Here is a 20,711-nt window from a genome sequence, read left to right as displayed (position 1 = left end):
ACCCTAATCCTTCAAGTCTACTAATACTCTACTAATAGTCTAATGAGAGTTAGTAGATAAGAAAAATGCTACTTACAGTTAACAGAATGTGTTAAAGAGACAATCAAATTAAAGTGAAACCGTGTCTTCATTTAAAATAAACCATGCATAGGCCAGAAGTCCAAATGGAGTTGCGTTGTGATCTAGTGGTCATTGTGTGTACTGTAAAACAACAAGAAGGTAATTTATTTGCTAATTTCATGCATTATTTAATATTTATTAAAAATTTACTTTGATTTTCTGATGTGAAGTTGAGATCAACTGAAAAAGAATCAAGGGGTACCAACAGAGTCTGGACAGGCCCTGATCTGGAGAGTACATATTTGTCTGAACCAAGGCCTTCATGGGGAAATCTATCTGATAGCAGTTCACTGGTTTGAAAATAGTATGATGAATGCATTAAATAACGACATTGTTCTTATTCCATTTTCACACAAACACACAGTGATGAACACAGTCACAGACTATCAGACTAAGAAATCTGACCCTGAATACTAGAGCACCACAGTGGTGTCCCAAGCTCTGTCCTGTATTCACTTTTTACCCATGACTTAATTTCTACCCACAGCTCAGATTCCCTCATTAAAATGTGCAGAGGACACAACAGTGATCAGTGCTGGGACAGTCATATGTGAAGAGTTCTGAAACATAGGTCACCATACCAGCATTAATCCTGGGACGTGTTTGTGTATGGCAGTTTTCTTTTTACAGTGCTCTGAGTGAAAGGGGATTTTTATAGATCAGTGGTTGGAATAAATCATATGGCATGAAGTCTACCAACTGAATTATAAGCACAAACCCTGCCCTGCCATCGATTTATTTGTTCCTACCTTAATTACATAGTTACAGTGACAACAAACTGTAGGTGCTATCAGCGCTATATAACCATCGCATAGTATACAGTAGGGTTTGGTTAATTGTTAAAAGTTTATGCCGTCTAATTATTAATTATGTCTAAATAATTATGGTGTTCTGCATGGTACAGTACAGTACTTAAAAAATATGACTGACAGTACTGACAGTTGATGCACGTATGACTATTGTATTTATTTAATATTGGCATGCCCTACATAATCACCTTTAATCAGTTTTCTGGGCCCAGAAAAAAAACTTATGACATAAAAAGAGGACTTTTATCTTCTGGAACATTAAAAGATGTGTCCATTTTTATTTTTTATTTTTTTTAGGTTTAATAGCGTTTCATTACTGCTATTAATTGTCCAATTTTTTTTTTTTTTTTTGAATAAATAAATTTTCTGCTAGGTGTCTTTTAAAATAAGTAAATAAAATGCTAGGGTAGTCTGAAAAATTGCAAAATCTGGCAGCAATTTGTCAACATTGCCTGAGCATTGCCTAATTGTCTCCTCCTCCCATCAGATCATTGTTTAAATCACAAGCGCATTAAAGCTTTAAATCTTATTTGAACAGTTTTTTGCCCCACCAAGCCCCGCCCCCTATCTCCATCACTGCTTCTTGGGATTGGAAGACCGAGCCAGAAACAAAGTTCAGAGACACGAATCCTCTATTGATTAAAACCCCTGAAAATCTTTATTAGTCTGAACTCAACAGCAACATGAATAATCATATTTTCATCTTTCTTTTCTTTTTGCTTCTCAGCGTTAAGTCTTTAAAGGTCCCCTTTTCATGCTTTCTTGAAGCTTTGATTGTGTTTACAGTGTCCAATATAACATGTGTTCATGTTTCGCAGGTAAAAAAAACAGTATTTTTCCCACAATTCACCTATCTGTATACCGCTGTATGTCCCAAATCGTAGTATGTTGAAACGAGTATTCCAAAGATACCCGGATGGTCTACTATTTCCGGATAGAATTCGAAGTGCAGATCAATGCACACTTTAAGTGCTAATATTGCCCACAACCCATTGCGTGCGGGAGGGAGGAGCTTTGCGATGGCTTTGTGGTGATGTAAACATGGCAGCCGGATGCAGCAGCGGAGATGCGCCCTCAGCTTTTAAGTGTAAGAATTCAAATGTTTAACCCTAATTAAAATTATATTTTATTTTATTAAGCTACTTTATTAAAATAAGTAGCTTTCGTTACACACATTGCACATGAACGTCAGAACCAGCCGCCTCACAAACGACCTGCGTTTGGTTCTACAACGACGCCACCCTGCTTCTTCACTCCTCAACTTGGTAGAAGAACACATTGTAAAATGTATTGTGAAAAAAAACGATGAGAAAAAAAGATGGGAATAGTAAATAAAATTTTATTGGACATACAAGAATGAATGAAACGTTAACAGTTGTGGTGTGCGTAACTAGGCAACCACGTTGTCGTTCACGTTGCATGACGTCATCGAAGTATGTCCCAGAACGTGCATACTCTTTTTCTACACACTCAAAAGTATGTACTTTTTCCTCACAAAAAAAGTACATACTTTTAGGTCGTAGTATAAGTAGGCGAATTGGGACTCTGAGTTCTGATTGTGCCAGCGGTTCCTGTGTTGTGATTCCACACCAGCTTAGCCTACGTGGACCTCCTGGAACTGCGATTGGGCTTGTTTTGAGAAGCAAGTGGGCAGGATTTGTTTTGAAAACCTGGCAATCCTGATCTGAACCATAGACAGTAAAAGAACGCACGTGCTGGAGATGTACTTCTAATCACAGGAGCGTTTTTACTGACGAGATGCGCATGAAAATCACATTCGATTTTTTTGCCCAGCCCTAACATCTAGTTAACAAAGCTAAACAGCATTGCCCTTTGTGTAATAAGTTACAGAAACTGTTAAACGCACCAACTTGAATAATAAAATACACTAACCAGTTGTGGTCCATAAACAATGCCTTCTCCAGACAAAGTGGGAACTGCTCCATCTTTCAAGAATAATCTTTGTGCGAATCCGGCATTAAACCGATTGAGATTGAGGAAGATCGCTGTCCTCAGCAAAATGTGTTAAATGAGTTAAACATAAATTGTAACCATTAATCTCCAAGTACAGCGTCCCTGGGAAGCCCAAACAAAGATGATTGGACTCCGAGATGAAAATAACAGTGTTTTGATGACATGGCGACAAACACAAACGCAGCTCTTCCTCCTTCTCCGTCAGAGATCGACAAGACCACGCCCCCCTGTTTGTGAATTAATGTGGGCGGAGGTTAGTCAAAAAACTGTTTTAGTGACGTCATTACTGCAGGAACTAGAGGGATGTAGTCCAAACGGGTTGTTTTTTGTAGGCGATTTCTGTTAAATAAAATATCTCGCTTGGCATTGAACTTTGAGCTTTAGAATTTTACAGATATCATTTATACTCTAACAACACTACACACTAACTAAAGTTTAAAACATGGGTTCACGAAGAACGAGACCTTTAATATTTTCGGTTTCGTTTTAGGGACTGTTAGAAAATGCGTTTGTTTTCTTATTTTGTGAATCATCCGTCTGTTTTCTTAGAAAAAATATTTAATATGGTCAATGTAAAGCAAACCATGGTTCGTTTGTGGTTACCATGGTTTAACTATAGCAATGACAATAGCAATGGTAACCGTTTGTTTATTTATTTATTTGTAAAACCATGGTAAATTTTGGTGTTTGGTAGTTTTAATTACATAAACATTATTATTATTATTATTATTATTATTATTATGTAATTATGTTACATAACAATAAAAATGTAATGTTAATGTCCTGAAAACATTTTCTTCAGCCATGTATTCTGGGTTCGAAAATGTCTGCTTGAAGGTAATATGCCATTAATACAATTTTAACAGAACATAGTTTTAGTATTTATAGAAAAAGACCAATGACTGAAAAAAAAACACAACCATGAGGGAAAAATAATTCCAGTCAGCAACTCAACACACTGACAGCTGTCTATTACTGTATGTACTGTACAAATAAGATCTGTTATTGTTCTTCAGGTGTGTTTGGAGCAGATGAAGTGAAGTCAGTGTCAGTGATGGAGGGAGATTCTGTGACTCTACACACTCATGATACTGATATACAGAGAAAAGGTTCGATCATGTGGACATTTGGAACTAAAGACATTCTCATCTCTAAAATCGACAGAAATAACAATATGATGACGATATATGATGGTATTGCTGGTGGGAGATTCAGAGACCGACTGAAGCTGGATCAGACTGGATCTCTGATCATCACAAACACCAGAAGCACAGACTCTGGACTTTATAAAGTACACAGCAGCAGATCAGAGACGCCGCTCAACACATTCAGTCTCACTGTCTACGGTGAGTAGAGAACAAAAAATATAAGACTTGCTTAATTTCTTTGATATTTTACATAATTGTAATCTAAAAAATAATGTTAAAATAAAAGTAAAAAATTATTTTTTGCTCCTAAATACCTTTAATAAATGTATAAAAATATACAGTGTAACACTAATTATCAGTATTTAACATAATAACACTGGTATCTCTGATTATGTATTTATGCATTGAATATGACTGACACAGACACAGTCAACACATTAAATCACTGACAAATAACAGCTCTGTTGTTTATTAATTTATTTTTGTTTTTTTCTCATGTTTTCCAGCTCCGCTGCCCATTCCTGTCATTACCAGAGACTCTTCACAATGTTCATCTTCATCATCATCATCATCATACTGTTCACTGATGTGTTCAGCTGTTAATGTGAGTCATGTGACTCTCTCCTGGTACACCACCCCTGGCTGAACACCTGGGGAAATACCAATCAACAAAAAGGTAAGAAGCTCGTTCACTCCAAAAAAACACCTGAACCATGAGGCATGGATACATATCAAATGAAGCTTTATTACATTACAAATAAAATAGTAAAATAGTTTAAAATTTAAACTTTAAAGTTTAAACTTTAAAATAGTAAAAATAAATAAATAAATAATTAAAATAGGCGCTGCCTTTATAAATAAACCACAGATTTGAGTTTTAAACAACTACATTCTCGCCTGAAATACTTTTAAAATTACATTTCATGACACAATAACACTTTTTTGAAAATGATCCGAATAAATGCTGCTTGAACTCAGCTGACCATGGCTACTGCAGTTTTCCTCTCAGTATATTTACAATAAAACGAAATTGGATATCAAATACCATTGCCTCCTTTCGTTTTCATTTAAACATAACAACAGCTGCAGAAATGTACTTAGTTCAGGGATATGTGTATATACAGCCATTACAATGAAACAAAATATTATATAGATTCGCCTTTTTTATTTTCATTTTAACATATAGATAAATTGAATACAGACCAAATATAACTTGTTAGATTTACCCAAAACGAATTATATTTTATGTTTAACCACTAAAGAGACATCAGAGCCAGCGGCACATATCAGAAGGTCTAGCCGAGGTGAGGCTGCTCTCGGTGGAAACATAAGCACTGAGCTCTCGCTGATCGCGGGGAGCTCACAGTCTCTGATATCGGCGAAAAACACATTTTTAAATAGGCACTGTCTTTATAAATAAACCACAGATTTGAGTTTTAAACAACTACATTCTCGCCTGAAATACTTTTAAAATTACATTTCATGACACAATAACAGTAATATTTTGAAAATGTTGATCCGAATAAATGGTGGTTGAACTCAACCAATGCTGCGTGAACTCAACCAATCAGGATGTTTAGCGCCCAAGTCCCGCCCCCTAAAGTTCCGGAACTTTGAAAAAGTACCACCTCGCCAGCAGGGACTTTCTGAGGGGCATTTTTTTACCCGGAACTTTATTTAGTTCCTGGTTCCTGCGGTGGAAACACACCGATTACCAGGCCAAAGTCCCTAGTTCCTGGGTAAAGTTCCTGCAGTGGAAATGGGGCATAACAGGTGGTGGAACCCTTTTTTGAGGCGAGGTGAATAAATTAATATGTGGACTCATCTTTAATTAAAACGTTTTGGTATACCAGTTATTTTCAAACCTTAATTTTGTACCTAAGGCTGGGTGAAATACTGGTACAAATCTCAAGTATTATTTCTATCACAGTTGTGCTGGTGTCTCTGAACCACTTTTTCGTTCGGGTGGAATTTTATTTACATTGTTATTTGCAAAATTGTTGCATCTCTGATAGGCTGCTGCTTTCAAACATTCCCATGCATTGTTCAGATTAGTCATTGCTAAAACACTGGAGTTTTGTTTTGTGTGTACTCGCTGACTGAATTCTCTCATCATAAATGAGAAAGTGCAGATGTACGTACTAGGGGTGTGCCCGACTAAGGATTCTCATAGTCAAATCGGAATTTTCTAATCTTGCTGATATTCGACTGATAGTCGAATTATATGTTTGGGGGCGGGGCATAATACATTGAGTCAAATCAGCCATTCGACTAACATAATCAATGATGTTAACACACAGGGAAAATGTGTAACAAATGGGGTAAATAATGTTTTTATGTTTTGATTTAAAGATAATTAACACTAAACATCAGCGAAAAAATTCACAATTTTTACAATAGTGCTTTCATTATAAAGTTAGCCTATATGACAATAGTTATTAATGTTCTGCAATAATTTTGTCAAAAGACCCGGTACTTCGGTACCAAGTCGGTACTAAAAAAATGAAAATGTGACGGTACCAGGTTTCTTTAAGTACCAGTGGTACCGAGGTCCCGTTCAAACCCGGTTCTTGACGCATACAGCGATATGATTACCGCGAAGCAGAAGACGTGGATGGAATCTCAAAATCCAGTCATGAAAATGAAAATGAAACTTACATTTTAATACGGACAGTCAAAGAATTTGTCAAAGTTAGCATAATTTAATCAAATCAAATCTCCATATGGACCAGTATTTTTAAATGTTAAGTGCAAAAGTTGGTTGAAATCGGAATCCTGCATGTTCTGCGTGTCTCTGTGTGAATGAATGAATGGCAGAGACGTGCGGGTTTGTTTACTACATAGCAACCCTCTAAATTGCGAGTACACCACTCGCATATGCTACTAAGTCTTCCTTCTGGCGACTTAATGATTTATAATATTAGCCAGTGGTTAATAAATTCTCAGATTTTACTCGCCATTGTGTGAGTTGGAGGCTAAGTATAAGTTTAGCTCAGATATATGTTCACTCGCCGAACACTCTCTGACTGAGCGCTTTAAAGTTTCACTCTCAGTCAGGCGATCTGTGTGATTCAGTTCATCTCAATGGATGCACAGCGCACCTGTGTTTTAATGTACCTCTAGTGTGAAGGCGCACAGATCGATGTCGCTTTCTCTCACACACACGCAGAGACCGAGAGAGAGAATTGACGCACTACATTTAAACTATTTTTGGTTGTATTTTCCTGTCAAAATAGTGGCATATCTATGAAATCTTCAGCTTTTAAGAATAGCTGGGTTTTCCGATAATGTTAGTGTGTGGATTTGATGTGCAAATGGCAATCTCATTGGCTGGCGCTCACCTATTATCGTTCGTTTTGATTTCAGCAAATCAGTTCGAGCGAATGCACAAAACCTGATTAATATTCATGAATCCAGCAGCTAATTAATCATTAGTAATCTTTAGTGTGTTTTTATAGTTCTTCTTCTTAGAATTCGTATCAATATTATCTTATCAGTATTCTTGTTAGTTTTTCTCACCTCCTTTTTTTTTACAGAATGACTGAATGACAAAAAAAGCACCACCACCATTCCAGTTACAATGTTCATTTCAAATGACTAATATGCATATATTATATTTAATGGCCAATGGCGATTCAATTGCAGAGGTGTCCGTAGAGGGTTGCATAGACTGAAGCGTGTGACATTTGCAGTAATTTCAGCATCTGCCATCTCAATGAGGACATAAATACATAAACAACATCACCAGAACTGTTCTGAGTCACTTCCCAAGCATTTTACCATTTCATTTGAGTAAAACCATTGTCAGTTTAAAGGTATTCACGGCAACCCGTCAAAATAAGTTCATTTTTACAAGAAGGCATTGTGCTAGAAATATTACTATTATTTAGTAGAATGTATGTGATACTGCTACTACTGTTAAAAAAATTAATAAAACTTTTTAAAGAAATAAATCACAAAATATTTTTTCCATGTTTTAATTGTAATAGCAAATCCTTTATTTACCAAAAAATAGAATGTGTTTAATTTTATTAATTAAAAGACAAATAAAATTTGGGTGAAACTTGTTTACTGTTTTTTGTATACTTGTATTACTCGTAAAAAAACTTTAATCACAATTTTAAATAAGTATAAAGAATGGCATTGGTTTTATTTTTAGTGATAAAAAGTTTTTTTTATTTTTTATTAGCATATTGTGTTTTGCTTTGGTACCAAAATTGGTACCGAGAACCGTGGATTTTCACTGGTATCGGTACCGAATACTGAAATTTTGGTAACGTGACAACACTATTCTGCAAGATGACCAGTAGAGTGAGCATTTAATAGCAAGTTTTTAATCAATGGGATTAAACTCATAATTTCATGTAGAATATGCTTCGTTATTTATACAACATAACGTTAACTTTAGTACTTAAAGGCTATCTGCAAAAAGAGCCCGAATGCAAATGAACATATCTGTGGGGCTCTGAATGCGAACTCCTTTTGTGGACGCGTTCTTCACGAAACAATGTGCAGAAACACGCCAGCTACACTCTAAACATTCACAATGTTTTAATATAATGGTGTTCTCATTATAATGGTATGGGTGTGACAGTCCAGTCATAGTTATTAATATTCTGCTTTGTTGTTTGTCCTGCTCGCGCTGTGCACTGAAGAGATATCACCGTAGTATTACAATGAAGTGCTTGAATCAAAACCAAATGCATCTTATATCAGGTAAATAATATATCCACTATATATATATAGGTTTTGAAATCACTTGTACCCTACCTGTTAGAAAAAATCCATTCTCTGCCTGTGTCAGTTTGAGTCTTGGTAAAGTTTTAAATCCCTGCCGCCAAGATGCTCCTCTGTTGGTCACAGATTATGGAAAGTGAAACATAAATCCATAGGGGTGATTGGATTTATTCACACACTTTAAAATATTTATTTGATGCTTCTTTCTTTTCAGATTCTTATTCACGGCTTTATCATAATAGGCTGCATATTAACTTATTGGGAGAAAACCGCAAGTTCTATGTGAAATCAGACATTTGAGCGCTCACATATTGTCAGAATGGCATAATCATAACAGCCCGCGAATATTCGACTGTGAGATTAGTAGTCGAATCGGGCTCCACGAATCGAAGCATCGAATCGTCGATTATTTGGGTCATCCCTAGTATAGTGTTGTCACGATACCAAAATTATTGTTTCGATACCGATACCTAGTCAAGAATTGCGATACTATTTCGATACTTTTTCGATACTTTTCATGAAAAGGGAAAATACACTCTCAAATATCATTGCTGTGCTTTATTTTAAAACCTGGACAAAATTCTAATCATATAACACACTAATAAATGAACATATGAACAGCAGATATATTAAACATTTGAACAAAATATGAAACATTTTCCTCACTTCTTTGTCCTCCTCCTCCCCCTCCTGCTTCATCTCTAATAGCAGATGACTTTGCAACGTTTTTCATTAATAAAATTCAACACATTAGTGCACAATTTTCCACACCACAATCAGTCAAGCTCATATCACCAGCAAACTTACACTCATTTACATCCTTCTCTTCACTTTCTGAGGCAGAAGTCTCAAAACTCATCCTTTCTAATCACCCTACTACTTGCCCGCTTGATCCTATTCCATCTCATCTCCTTCAAGCCATTTCTCCTGCAGTTGTACTTGCACTCACTCACATCATCAACACATCCCTCCACACTGGTGTCTTTCCCTCATCATTTAGACAGGCACGTATAACTCCACTACCTAAGAAACCCAACCTCAACCCATCTCTTTTAGAGAACTAAAGACCAGTTTCCCTTCTTCATTTCATTGCAAAATCACTTGAATGAGCTGTGTTTAACCAAGTCTCTACATTTCTCACACACAACAACCTCCTTGACAGCAAACAATCAGCCTTGCTCTCAGTTGTTGAAGCTCTAAGACTGGCAAGAGCAGAATCAAAATCTTCAGTACTTATTCTGCTTGATCTGTCCGCTGCTTTTGACACGGTTAACCACCAGATCCTCCTATCAACCCTACTGGCAAAAGGCATCTCAGGAACCACACTTCAATGGTTTGAGTCTTACCTATCAGATAGGTCCTTCAAAGTATCTTGAAGAGGTGAGGTGTCCAAGTCACAACATCTAACTACTGGGGTGCCTCAGGGCTCAGTTCTTGGACCACTTCTCTTCTCTGTCTACATGGCATCATTAGGTTCTTTCATTCAGAAACATGGCTTTTCATATCACTGCTATGCTGATGACACTCAACTCTACCTCTCATTCCATCCTTATGATCCGACGGTAGCTATTCGCATCTCAGCTTGTCTAACAGAATTTTTTTCCTGGATGATGGACCATCACCTTCAACTCAACCTTGCCAAGACAGAACTGCTTGTGATTCCAGCAAATCCATCGTTTCATCACAATTTCACCATCAAGTTAGTCACATCAACCATAACTCCTTCAAAAACAGCTAGAAGCCTTGGAGTTATGATTGATGATCAGCTGACTTTCTCAGACCACACTGCTAAAACTGTCCGATCCTACAGATTTGCTTTATTCAACATCAAGAAGATCAAGCCCTTTCTTTCGGAACATGCTGCACAACTCCTTGTTCAAGCTCTTGTTCTGCCCACACAGCAAAAAAATCTGAGTGAAATTAACTCTGCTGGGAGTACATGTGAGACCACACTCAAGAGTGTGAAAGTGTTAAAATAGGAGTGTTAAAGTAACACTGAAGCAGAGTTAAAGTTAATGAGATTATTAAGTGATTAATTGAGGGATGATTGACCATTATTGACAAGACCTAATGTTAACATGCAGAATCAACAAAGACGAAAATCACTATTTTAATGGTGTCACCATCATAGTGGTCAGTGTTTGCTTTAGTTAGGCTCTTGACCCCTGAAACGTTAAAGTCCACTTTTAATTGGCTGTTATAACTGAGTTATAAAACTGATGGACAAGCAAAGACTATTGTTATTCCTGAATAATGGTGTTAAAGTTACATTGCTGATTATTGCAGTACTATGATTCTTCAACAATGTATTTCCAGCATTTTGAATACAATTTGAGGAATTTCTTTAAAGTTGTTTGCTCAAAAATATTTCAAAGGAGTCTTACAGTTACACATGCAAACATCAAGAATCAACCTGTGAATCTCAACAATGGTGAAAATCAAAAAAGCATGTTGCAGTGCATTCTGGGTGCCACCTATCCAAATTCATCCATGGCTCCCATGATGCATTGCGGCATGAATAAATTATTAGCTGAATTGTTTCAGTAATTTCCTTTATTCTTACTATTCTATTATTGATTTTTATGTTACTTTTAGTAGTTTGTTTTCTAATGTTTAGAGTTGTTCTGTTTTTCTGAATATGCTGTTTGTCACCGTTGTTGGGATTCCTACACTAATTTTTGATGTATGTGTGTGCCTAAAACAAGCTTTTTTTTATTATCAGAACAACTTTCAAGAAATCCTTTTAATTACCAGGTACTGTACAATAACAGGGTTGTTATAATTAATGAGGTCAATCAAATCGGTTTAGGCTTTAATTGAGTTTGGTGATTCAGGTCAAATTCCCATGTTTTGATTTTTTCTTGTCTGTTTTGTTACAATTCAGTTGTAACAGCCAAACCAAATCTGACTCAAGGAAGGCTCAAGAGCCCAACTAAACCAAACACTGAACACTATAATGGTGACATAAAAATAGTGATTTTCATCTTTGTTGATTCTGCATGTTAACATCAGGTCTTGTCAATAATGGTCAATCATCCCTCAATTAATCACTTAATAATCTCATTAACTTTAACTCTGCTTCAGTGTTACTTTAACACTCCTATTTTAACACTTTCACACTCTTGAGTGTGGTCTCACATGTACTCCCAGCAGAGTTAATTTCACTCTGGATTTTTTTGCTGTGCAGGCTGGACTATTGCAATGCCCTCTTGGCAGGTCTTCCAGCCAATTCTATCAAACCTTTACAATTAATTCAGAACGCGGCAGCAAGATTAATTTTTAATGAGCCAAAAAGATTACACATCACACCTTTGTTTATCAATTTGCACTGGCACTGGCTTCCAATCACATAAAATTCAAGGCATTGATGTTTGCCTACAAAACTACCACTGGCTCTACACCCATTTACCTAAATTTGTTACTTCAAACTTATGTGCCCTCTAGAAGCTTACGTTCTGCAAGTGAAAGTCGCTTGATTGTGCCATCCCAAAGAAGCTCAAAGTCACTTTTACGGACTTTTAAATTAAAGGTTCCCTCCTGGTGGAATGACTACTCAATCCAGGCAGCTGAGTCCTTAGCCATCTTCAAGAATCGGCTTAAAACACATCTCTTCCATCTTTATTTGACCCTGTAACTTTTACACTCACTATTCTAATTCTATTATTTAAAAAAATCTAACTACCTTTCTAATCTTTTGTATTCTATTTTATTTTCATTTATCATGCAATTGTATGTTGTGTGTGTATGTGTAAAGATCTCTAACACTAGCTTGCTCTATTCTTTTTTTAATTCTATCTGTTTTTTTATTATATTATTTAAAATCCCATGCTTCGTGTACTGTGTTAACATAACTGAGACTTGTTATAGCACTTATATATCATTGCTCTTTTTGTTGTTTTTGATTGCTTCCACTGTCCTCATCTGTAAGTCGCTTTGGATAAAAGCGTCTGCTAAATGAATAAATGTAAATGTAACTGTAAATAAAACTGAAGCCATGATAATAAAGGAATCAAATAGGTAAAATAAAAATAGAAAATCTACTGAGTCAAAGTTTCCCAGAAAGTGGGCAGGCCGAGCACTGAGCATCAAACCGCCCACAATAAGACAGCCCCTCTGTGAATTAAATCTCACAAACACCCACACACACTAATAACATCCAATAACATCGCAGATGTGAGAAGTTTCATGTTTAGTCATGAGGAGGCGCTCCATGATCCTCATCTGCTTCTAAAGACCAGACTAGAACCAGAGCTCTAAAGTCAAAAACAAGAGCCTGTGATCCTGTTTTGTTCAAATTAGAATTATTTAGTCTGTTAAATCCAGGTATAACTATTGAAACCTTTTGAAAAAGAAGCAGTTGTGTTAAATTATTAGGGTGTTTTCCCTTTAGACCACAGGAACGGTGTTCTGATTGGTGTCTGTACTCTGGTGGGCGTGGCTACAGTGTTGTGAGGTCAACATCAGTCCTTTATTGAAGAATCAGACATTCTGACGTCAGAATACTAGGAGGAGATGATGATGCGCTTTAAAAAGCCTTAGATGATTATATGTAAAAATTAAAATTAAAAAATTAAAAAAAGAATCTGTAATTAAAATAAAAAATGTTATTTAAAGCTAAATAAATTTGCAATTTTTGTATATTGGCTTCATCCACCCTAAAATATTATTTAAGAGTACAGTCATTTATTGAGCACATATTGATTAAATATATTTGACAAATCATCTCAATTCAGTTTGCTAGTATTAATTGCCGGCAAAGAAATAAAAAAAAATAATAGCCTAATGAATAATACAGAATTAAATAAAGCCTGGGATCAATTGAGAGAGATTGAGACCATGTATGTGTTTTCTTGCTGTACAATAAAAACATTAGCCCAACATATATGATATATTTCTTTAATACTAAATATATTACCTTTCTATTTGAGGATTGAAAGTAGGTTTATAAATACCTTTATGAATCAGTTTTTCTGAACATATGATTACGTAGTATTTCTATCGCTTTATTTCTTTGTTCCTCTTTGTTCTTCAGCTGTGTTTGGTGTTGATGGAGTGAAGTCAGTGTCAGTGATGGAGGGAGATTCTGTCACTTTAAACACTGATGATACTGAAACGCAAAGAGATGATGAGATAACGTGGAGATTTGGACAAATTCTCCTAGCTAAAATCAACAAACGCCACAATAAAAGCAGGTTTTATAGTGATAGTGAGGATGGGAGATTCAGAGACAGACTGAAGCTGGATCAGACTGGATCTCTGATCATCACAAACACCAGAAGCACAGACTCTGGAGTTTATAAAGTACACAGCAGCAGAAGAGAGACGCCGCTCAACACATTCAGTCTCACTGTCTACGGTGAGTAGAGAATTATAAATATAAGTCTTGCTTAATCTTAAAAATAAATGGTGAGTAGAGAATTAAAAATATAACTTGTAAGCCTATACTGAGTCATAATCATGCTTTAATATTTGACATAATAATAATAGTGTTAATATATAATAAAAACATAAAATAAGTATTAAAATGATAGTGAAAATCTTAGCGAAAGTTGTTTGCTTCTAAATACCTATAATTTATTATTTTTATTATTTTTATTATTTCTTTATTTGAAAGGGGACAGTGTACATTAATAAACATTAAAACAATGTAAATGTACCCGAGTTAGCTCAAAAGTGCTAATTTTCATCGGTAGTCCCCCAGCCAGATTTAAACAAGGCAACCTTTAAAAATAATAATCACACTGCCCCTCTAGTTACCCTAACCTCACTGGATCTAAAATGTATAAAATCACATAGTGGAGGAGGTGCTAAACCATATCTAATTTTATAGATTAAACAAATGTTTTTGAATTTTATTAGATTATCCCAGGTAAGTAACTGATATTTACTCAGAACTCTACAGTGGTGGTAGTGATATGGTTTTTTTATCCAGTATTTTTAATGCTTGTTTATATAATCTTTCTAATGGTTTTATTGTTGTAGAGTGAGTATTGGACCATCTTATTAAACAATATGTTATGTGGGATAAAATCATGGAAAAGAAATATAATTTAGCAGCTTCTGTTGACATAAAATCTCTAATGAATCTGAAATTTGCTAGACTGAACTTAATCCTATTACTAACTTTTTTGATGTGAGTTTTGAAATTGAGATTTGAGTCTATATATAATCCTAAATATTTATATTCTGTGACGACCTGTAACCTTTCTCCAGATATAAAAATTTCAGGTTCTATAGTTATATTGTTTTTAGAAAAAAACATGGTAACTCTTTTAGATATATTCAATTGCAGACAGGATTGTTCAAGCCAGATTGAAATCGATGACATGGCCTCAGTTAGTTTAGAGGCAACTTCCTCAGCAGATTTTCCATAGGCCAAAATAACTGTGTCGTCTGCATACATCAAAGTGTCACAGTTCTTACACAAAGATGGTAACTCGTTAATGTATAAACTAAAAAGAATTGGACCTAAAATTGAGTCCTGTGGAACACCAGTTGATAATAGTAAGGGGGTGGAATTATATTGGTCAATTCTTACACTTTGTGAATGAGATAAAAGATATGAGTTAATAAGACTAATAAATTTTAAAGAAAAATTAAATGCATGAAATTTGTGCAGTAAAACTGAATGGTTAACTGTATCGAATGCTTTATGAAGATCTAAAAATATTCCTCCCACTATCCCTCCTTTGTCTATATTTGATTTAACCTTTTCCAGAAAATAACATGTTGCTGTCTCTGTAGAATGATAAGCCCTAAACCCGAACTGCATTGAGTGCAAAGGAAAAGAACTGCAATTAAGATGATTGATGATTTGTTTAGCAACCAATTTTTCAAAAACGTTAGATACTGTTGGCAAAATGCTAATCGGTCGGTAATTAGATGTAAGAAGGGAGTTGCCACCTTTAAATATAGGAATGACACTAGCAATTTTCCATGACTCAGGAAATTAGTAACACAATGATCAGCATTTAACATATAGCATTTTCTTCTCTGATTATGAAATGAGACAGACACACTCAACGCATCACCGACACGGCTCTGTTGTTTCTAATTTATTTTTCTTTTATTTTCATGTTTTCCAGCTCCTCTGCCCAAATTAAGCCCGAATCCGATCGAACCCGTCGAGTCCGATCGGGTGCCCGTCAGGTTCGGGCAGATCTTATGCTCTAAAATGTATAGCCTGAATGCTCTGTAAGTCGCTTTAGATAAAAGCGTCTGCTGAATGCATAAATGTAAATTTAAGAAAAAATCGCTCATACTCTGTATAACTCTCAATCAGTATGATCAGCTAATTAATTAATTAACTCGTTAATAATGAGTTAATAAAGTTAATCTCTTAAGTGGACAATTGACACTCCTAATTGAGATTGTAGATAGAGTGTACAATGGTCTACTTGAGAGATAGGTGGCGGTAATGCACTTATAAGTCTGTGAGCCGCAATAAAGCAAGAAGAAGAAAAAGATGCCTCGCACGCTTGCTGCTGTGAAGCTCATTCACAAGAGTTCTAACAGGTTGAACATTGCGTTGATCAGAGGTGAAAAAAGATAAATATATATATATATATATATATATATATATATATATATATATATATATATATATACTTTTCAGTTTTTTCAGTTTTACTCCATCTACGCAGTCACAGGGGAAGTGATAAACAAGGGGTACGTAACATCTCAGATTGCACCCATTATTCTCAGTGTGGAACCTGAACACCAGGAATTATTCTCTCTGTTCATACTTACTAATAGCCATGCAGAACTGATACTAGGCCGCCCTTGGCTGATTCAGCACCAGCCCTTTATAGACTGGACGACAGGAAAAATACTTAAGTGGGGTTGTAACTGTCAAAACGCCCAAGTCAGTCATCCCATGTCAAATGTTGATAATCAGCCTGTCACTATGCCAGTTAATTCCACGTCCATTGAAAGTCCCAAGGAGAACCAGTCTGTCAATGTCCCACCTTGTTACGCCTCCTTTGCAGATGTTTTCAACCCCCTAGCAGCCTCCAAGCTTCCGCCACACCGCCCATGGGATTGCGCTATCAATCTGGTTCCAGGAGAGACCATACCTAAAAGGCGAATATATTCCCTATCCATCCCTGAGCAAGAGGCAATGAGAGAATACAAGGAGGAAGCCCTAAGACAAAGGTACATCCGGCCATCCACTTCTCCAGCAGCAGCTAGTTTCTTCTTTGTTCCAAAGAAGGATGGAGGGTTGAAATCATGCATTGACTACAGAGCCTTGAATAAAATAATGGTAAAGTTCAGCTTTCTTCTTCCACTAATTCCATTCCTCGAACAGCTCAGGGACGCCCGTATATTTACAAAACCAGATTTACGGAGCGCATACAACCTGGTCAAAATAAGAGAGGGAGATGAGTGGAAAATGGCTTTCATCACCCCTGCTGGACACTACGAATACTTGGTGATGCCGTATGGTCTAGTAAACGCCCCCTCCATCTTCCAAAGCTTTATGGACAAAGTTCTCCGTGAGTACCTGAACCAGTTTGCTCTTGTGTATATAGATGACATCCTCATTTACTCACCTAATGAAAAGGATCACCAGTATCATGTTGCCAAATACTCCAACGTCTCAGAGAATTCTCCCTTTATGTTAAAGCTAAGAAGTGTGTCTTTCATCAACAGTCCATTGAGTTCCTAGGTTACACGGTCAACAAGGAAGGGGTGAGGATGGATAACAGTAAGACCCAAGCCATTACATCATGGCCAACCCCAAGACAATCAAAGAGCTACAAAGGTTTTTGGGTTTCAATTTCTACCGTAGATTTATTAACCAGTACAGTAAGATGACTGCCCCCTTACTTCTCTCTTAAAGGGGAAACCCAAAATTGTCCAATGGACTCGCGAAGCTGAACAAGCCTTCCAAGCGCTAAAGAAGCCTTTTACCACAGCTCCCCTTCTGCAATACCCAGATCCCGAGAAAAAGTTTATGGTTGAGGTGGACGCCTCCACAACTGGCGTCGGTGCCATCCTCTCCCAATATTCGGAGAACACAACTAAACCCATGCACTGTGCCTTCTTCTCCAAGAAGCTGTCCCCTGCAGAGAGAAATTACGACATAGGCAACCGAGAACTCCTAGCCGTAAAACTGGAGGGGGCCCGACAGCTGTTTCTTGTACTAACAGATCATAAGAACCTACAATATCTGAAGGAAGCCAAGAGACTCAACCCTCGTCAAGCCAGGTGTGCTTTATTCCAGGATCAAAGAACACCCGTGCGGATACCCTGTCTCGTCTCTTCACCCTTGAGGAAACCCCTGATGAACCAGAGCCCATCTTACCCACCAAGCTGTTTGTTAATCCTATTCAGTGGGACTTAGATGAAATGCTCAGAGAACAAGCACAACAGCAACCCATTCCACCCGCATGCCCACCTGGGAAGACATTTGTATCCGAGGATCATCACAGGGCCCTTATCTCCCAGGTACACTCCTCTGTGGGAACAGGTCACCCCGGTGTAAATAAAACTCTTGCTTCTTTGCATCACAAGTACTGGTGGCCGGGAATGTACGAGGAAGTACAGGAATTAATCCAGGGATGCATGCTCTGTGCCATGACCAAAGTCCCACGACAGCTACCCACAGGAAAGTTAGTACCTGTACCTATTCTCCATAGCCCTTGGAATCGTTACCTCATCCGGGCCAAATAAGCTCAAAGTTTCAATGTACCCTAGGTTATCAGCCTCCACTGTTTCCCTGGTCAGGTGAGCCCTCGGAAGTCCTTGCTGTCAATACCTGGTTCCAGAATAGTGAGAGGGTTTGGGACCAGGCCCACCAGCATCTCCAACAAGCTGTGAATCGTCAACAACGCTTTGCTGATACTCACCGAAGGCCAACTCCCACGTACCAACCTGGTCAACTGGTGTGGTTCTCTACCCGAGATATCCGTTTGAGACAACCATGCAGAAAGCTCAGCCCTAAGTACATTAGACCTTTTCTCATTGAACAACAAATTAATCTTGTCACGTATCATCATCGCCTACCTGCTCAATATCAAAAACATCCCACCTTTCACGTATCCCTGCTAAAACCCCATCACACTCCTGTCTCTGTTCCCTCCACAGACCCAGTCCCTGATGATGAACCCCCTTTGCCACCCACTGACGCTGAACCCATCTACACTGTAGGAGAGATACTGGACTCCCGACATTGTGGTGGGCGACTGGAGTATCTTGTAGACTGGGAGGACTATGGACCAGAGGAAAGATGTTGGGTACTTCGTCAAGATATCCTCGACCCCAACCTGCTCACAGACTTTCATACCCAGAATCCCGAAAAACCCGCTCCACGACTCAGAGGTAGACCCCCACGGCGTCGGAGAGTTAGGTCCGCTGGCGTGGAGCCTGGACTGGAGGTAGTGTCAGGGATCTGGCAAGCCCGCTCTCCACCAATCCCCAATGCTCACAGTCACCTGATTACTAACAAGCCACACCTGCCAAGCATCACGGAACCAATCAAGGACACCATAAAAGCACTCACCCATACCTCAGTTCCCCGTCAAGCCTCCAACAGGAACTATCTTCTCAACGTTGTCTCCTAAGCTCCTGCAAGCCAGACGTAATGTATACTCACCTTAGTGTTACGCTAGCCTGTGTTCTTGTTCTGCTGTTCCCAGGACCGTGGATCACCGTGCAACGTCAAGTGATTTGACGGTCGCTGTATTCTCCCGTGATTACTCCGAGCTGGTACTGTCTTTGGCTTATAAGAAGGAAGAGAACATTAGTGAGCGATCAATGACTGTGGCTTTGACATCTGCATTCTGAATAAATCACCTGTGTGATTCCCCGTTCCACGTGAATACCATACTGCCCGCACTAGAAGAACGGAGCTTCACCGTGCACTAAGGAACTGAAAATACACTGAGCACTTTTATTTAATAAACACAATTCTGAATTCATCTTTACATCTGTGTTCCGAGTCCTACCTGACAATGTGATCTTTTTCTTTTAGATTCTGTTACCATTTCCATGCATTGTACAACTGAGAGACTGTAACAACTGAAGTTAAAAATTATAATTTGTGTTCTACTGAAGAAACAAAGTCATCTACATCTTGAATGCCCTGGGGGAGCAGATAAAAATCTAATTTTAATTTTTGGGTGAACTATCCCTTTAAGACCCGCTACTTTGTGATTTTTACAGTACATTACGATAAATAGCTTATATAACTTTGTTTTAAAGTCACTTACTGATACTTGCTTTCCCTTCAGCCATATAATTATAGGGTCTTTGGAAACACTTTATTTTGATTGTCCCTTTTGAGCATTCATTTGACAATAAGTAACATTGCAGTTACATGTCAGCTAACTCTCTTTAGAGTATTAGTAGACTGTTTGATTAATATCTGCTAACTCTTTATTGGGCATGTGTGTGCCTGATTTACCCGACTGACCTTATTTCTGTCAGACGTCTACAGAAGATCTTATTGAGAATTAACTAAGGTTTAGATGTTGATTTATTGTTTCATTTGAAGTAACCATGTTAGAGATCAGTGTTTGCTTTAGTTGTGCTCTTGATCCTTGATTTCTGTCTTAGTGTTTTCTCTCACTGTTATAACCACATGTTTCTGAAACATGTTTGTTGTATCTCAAAAGCCCAGAAGAAAAGCCAATAGCATTTTGTACTTAACCCGTTGATGATGATCATCAATTATTGAGCTAATCGGAAAAGTAATCTCTGATGAAGTAAGTGTTCTGTAATTAGTTTAATAACATTCTAAGAAGCAGTTATTCTGTGATAATCAGTTAATATAAAGGACTTTCTAAACTGTTCGGCCTCCTACGGTGTTAAACAGTCACACACAGACATCAATAATCAGCATATGAACCTCAACAATGGTTACCATAATAAAAAAAAAACTGCAGCAAAGCATGCTGGGAGCCATAGATTAGTTTTGTAC

At 37.4% G+C, this 20,711-nt stretch overlaps 1 protein-coding gene across 6 annotated transcripts in view; it reads left to right on the top strand.

The window, feature by feature from the left end:
• The window catches only part of LOC132159558 (hemicentin-1-like), a 41,088-nt gene that overhangs the window by 9,456 nt on the left and 10,921 nt on the right, over window positions 1-20,711 (top strand). For 5 of the 6 annotated variants that reach the window (XM_059569107.1, XM_059569103.1, XM_059569104.1 and 2 more), the window contains 2 exons: window positions 3,920-4,249; window positions 13,821-14,144. In XM_059569107.1, coding sequence (XP_059425090.1) covers window positions 3,920-4,249; window positions 13,821-14,144 — 654 coding nt within the window. The remainder of the gene's footprint in view (window positions 1-3,919; window positions 4,250-13,820; window positions 14,145-20,711) is intronic. The other variant, XM_059569105.1, reaches the window with a different exon arrangement.

This window comes from Carassius carassius, chromosome 16 (assembly GCF_963082965.1).
Source record: "Carassius carassius chromosome 16, fCarCar2.1, whole genome shotgun sequence".
Taxonomy (NCBI): domain Eukaryota; kingdom Metazoa; phylum Chordata; class Actinopteri; order Cypriniformes; family Cyprinidae; genus Carassius; species Carassius carassius.
Note: the sequence above shows the minus strand (reverse complement) of the source record. Positions and strands in the feature narration are given on the sequence as shown.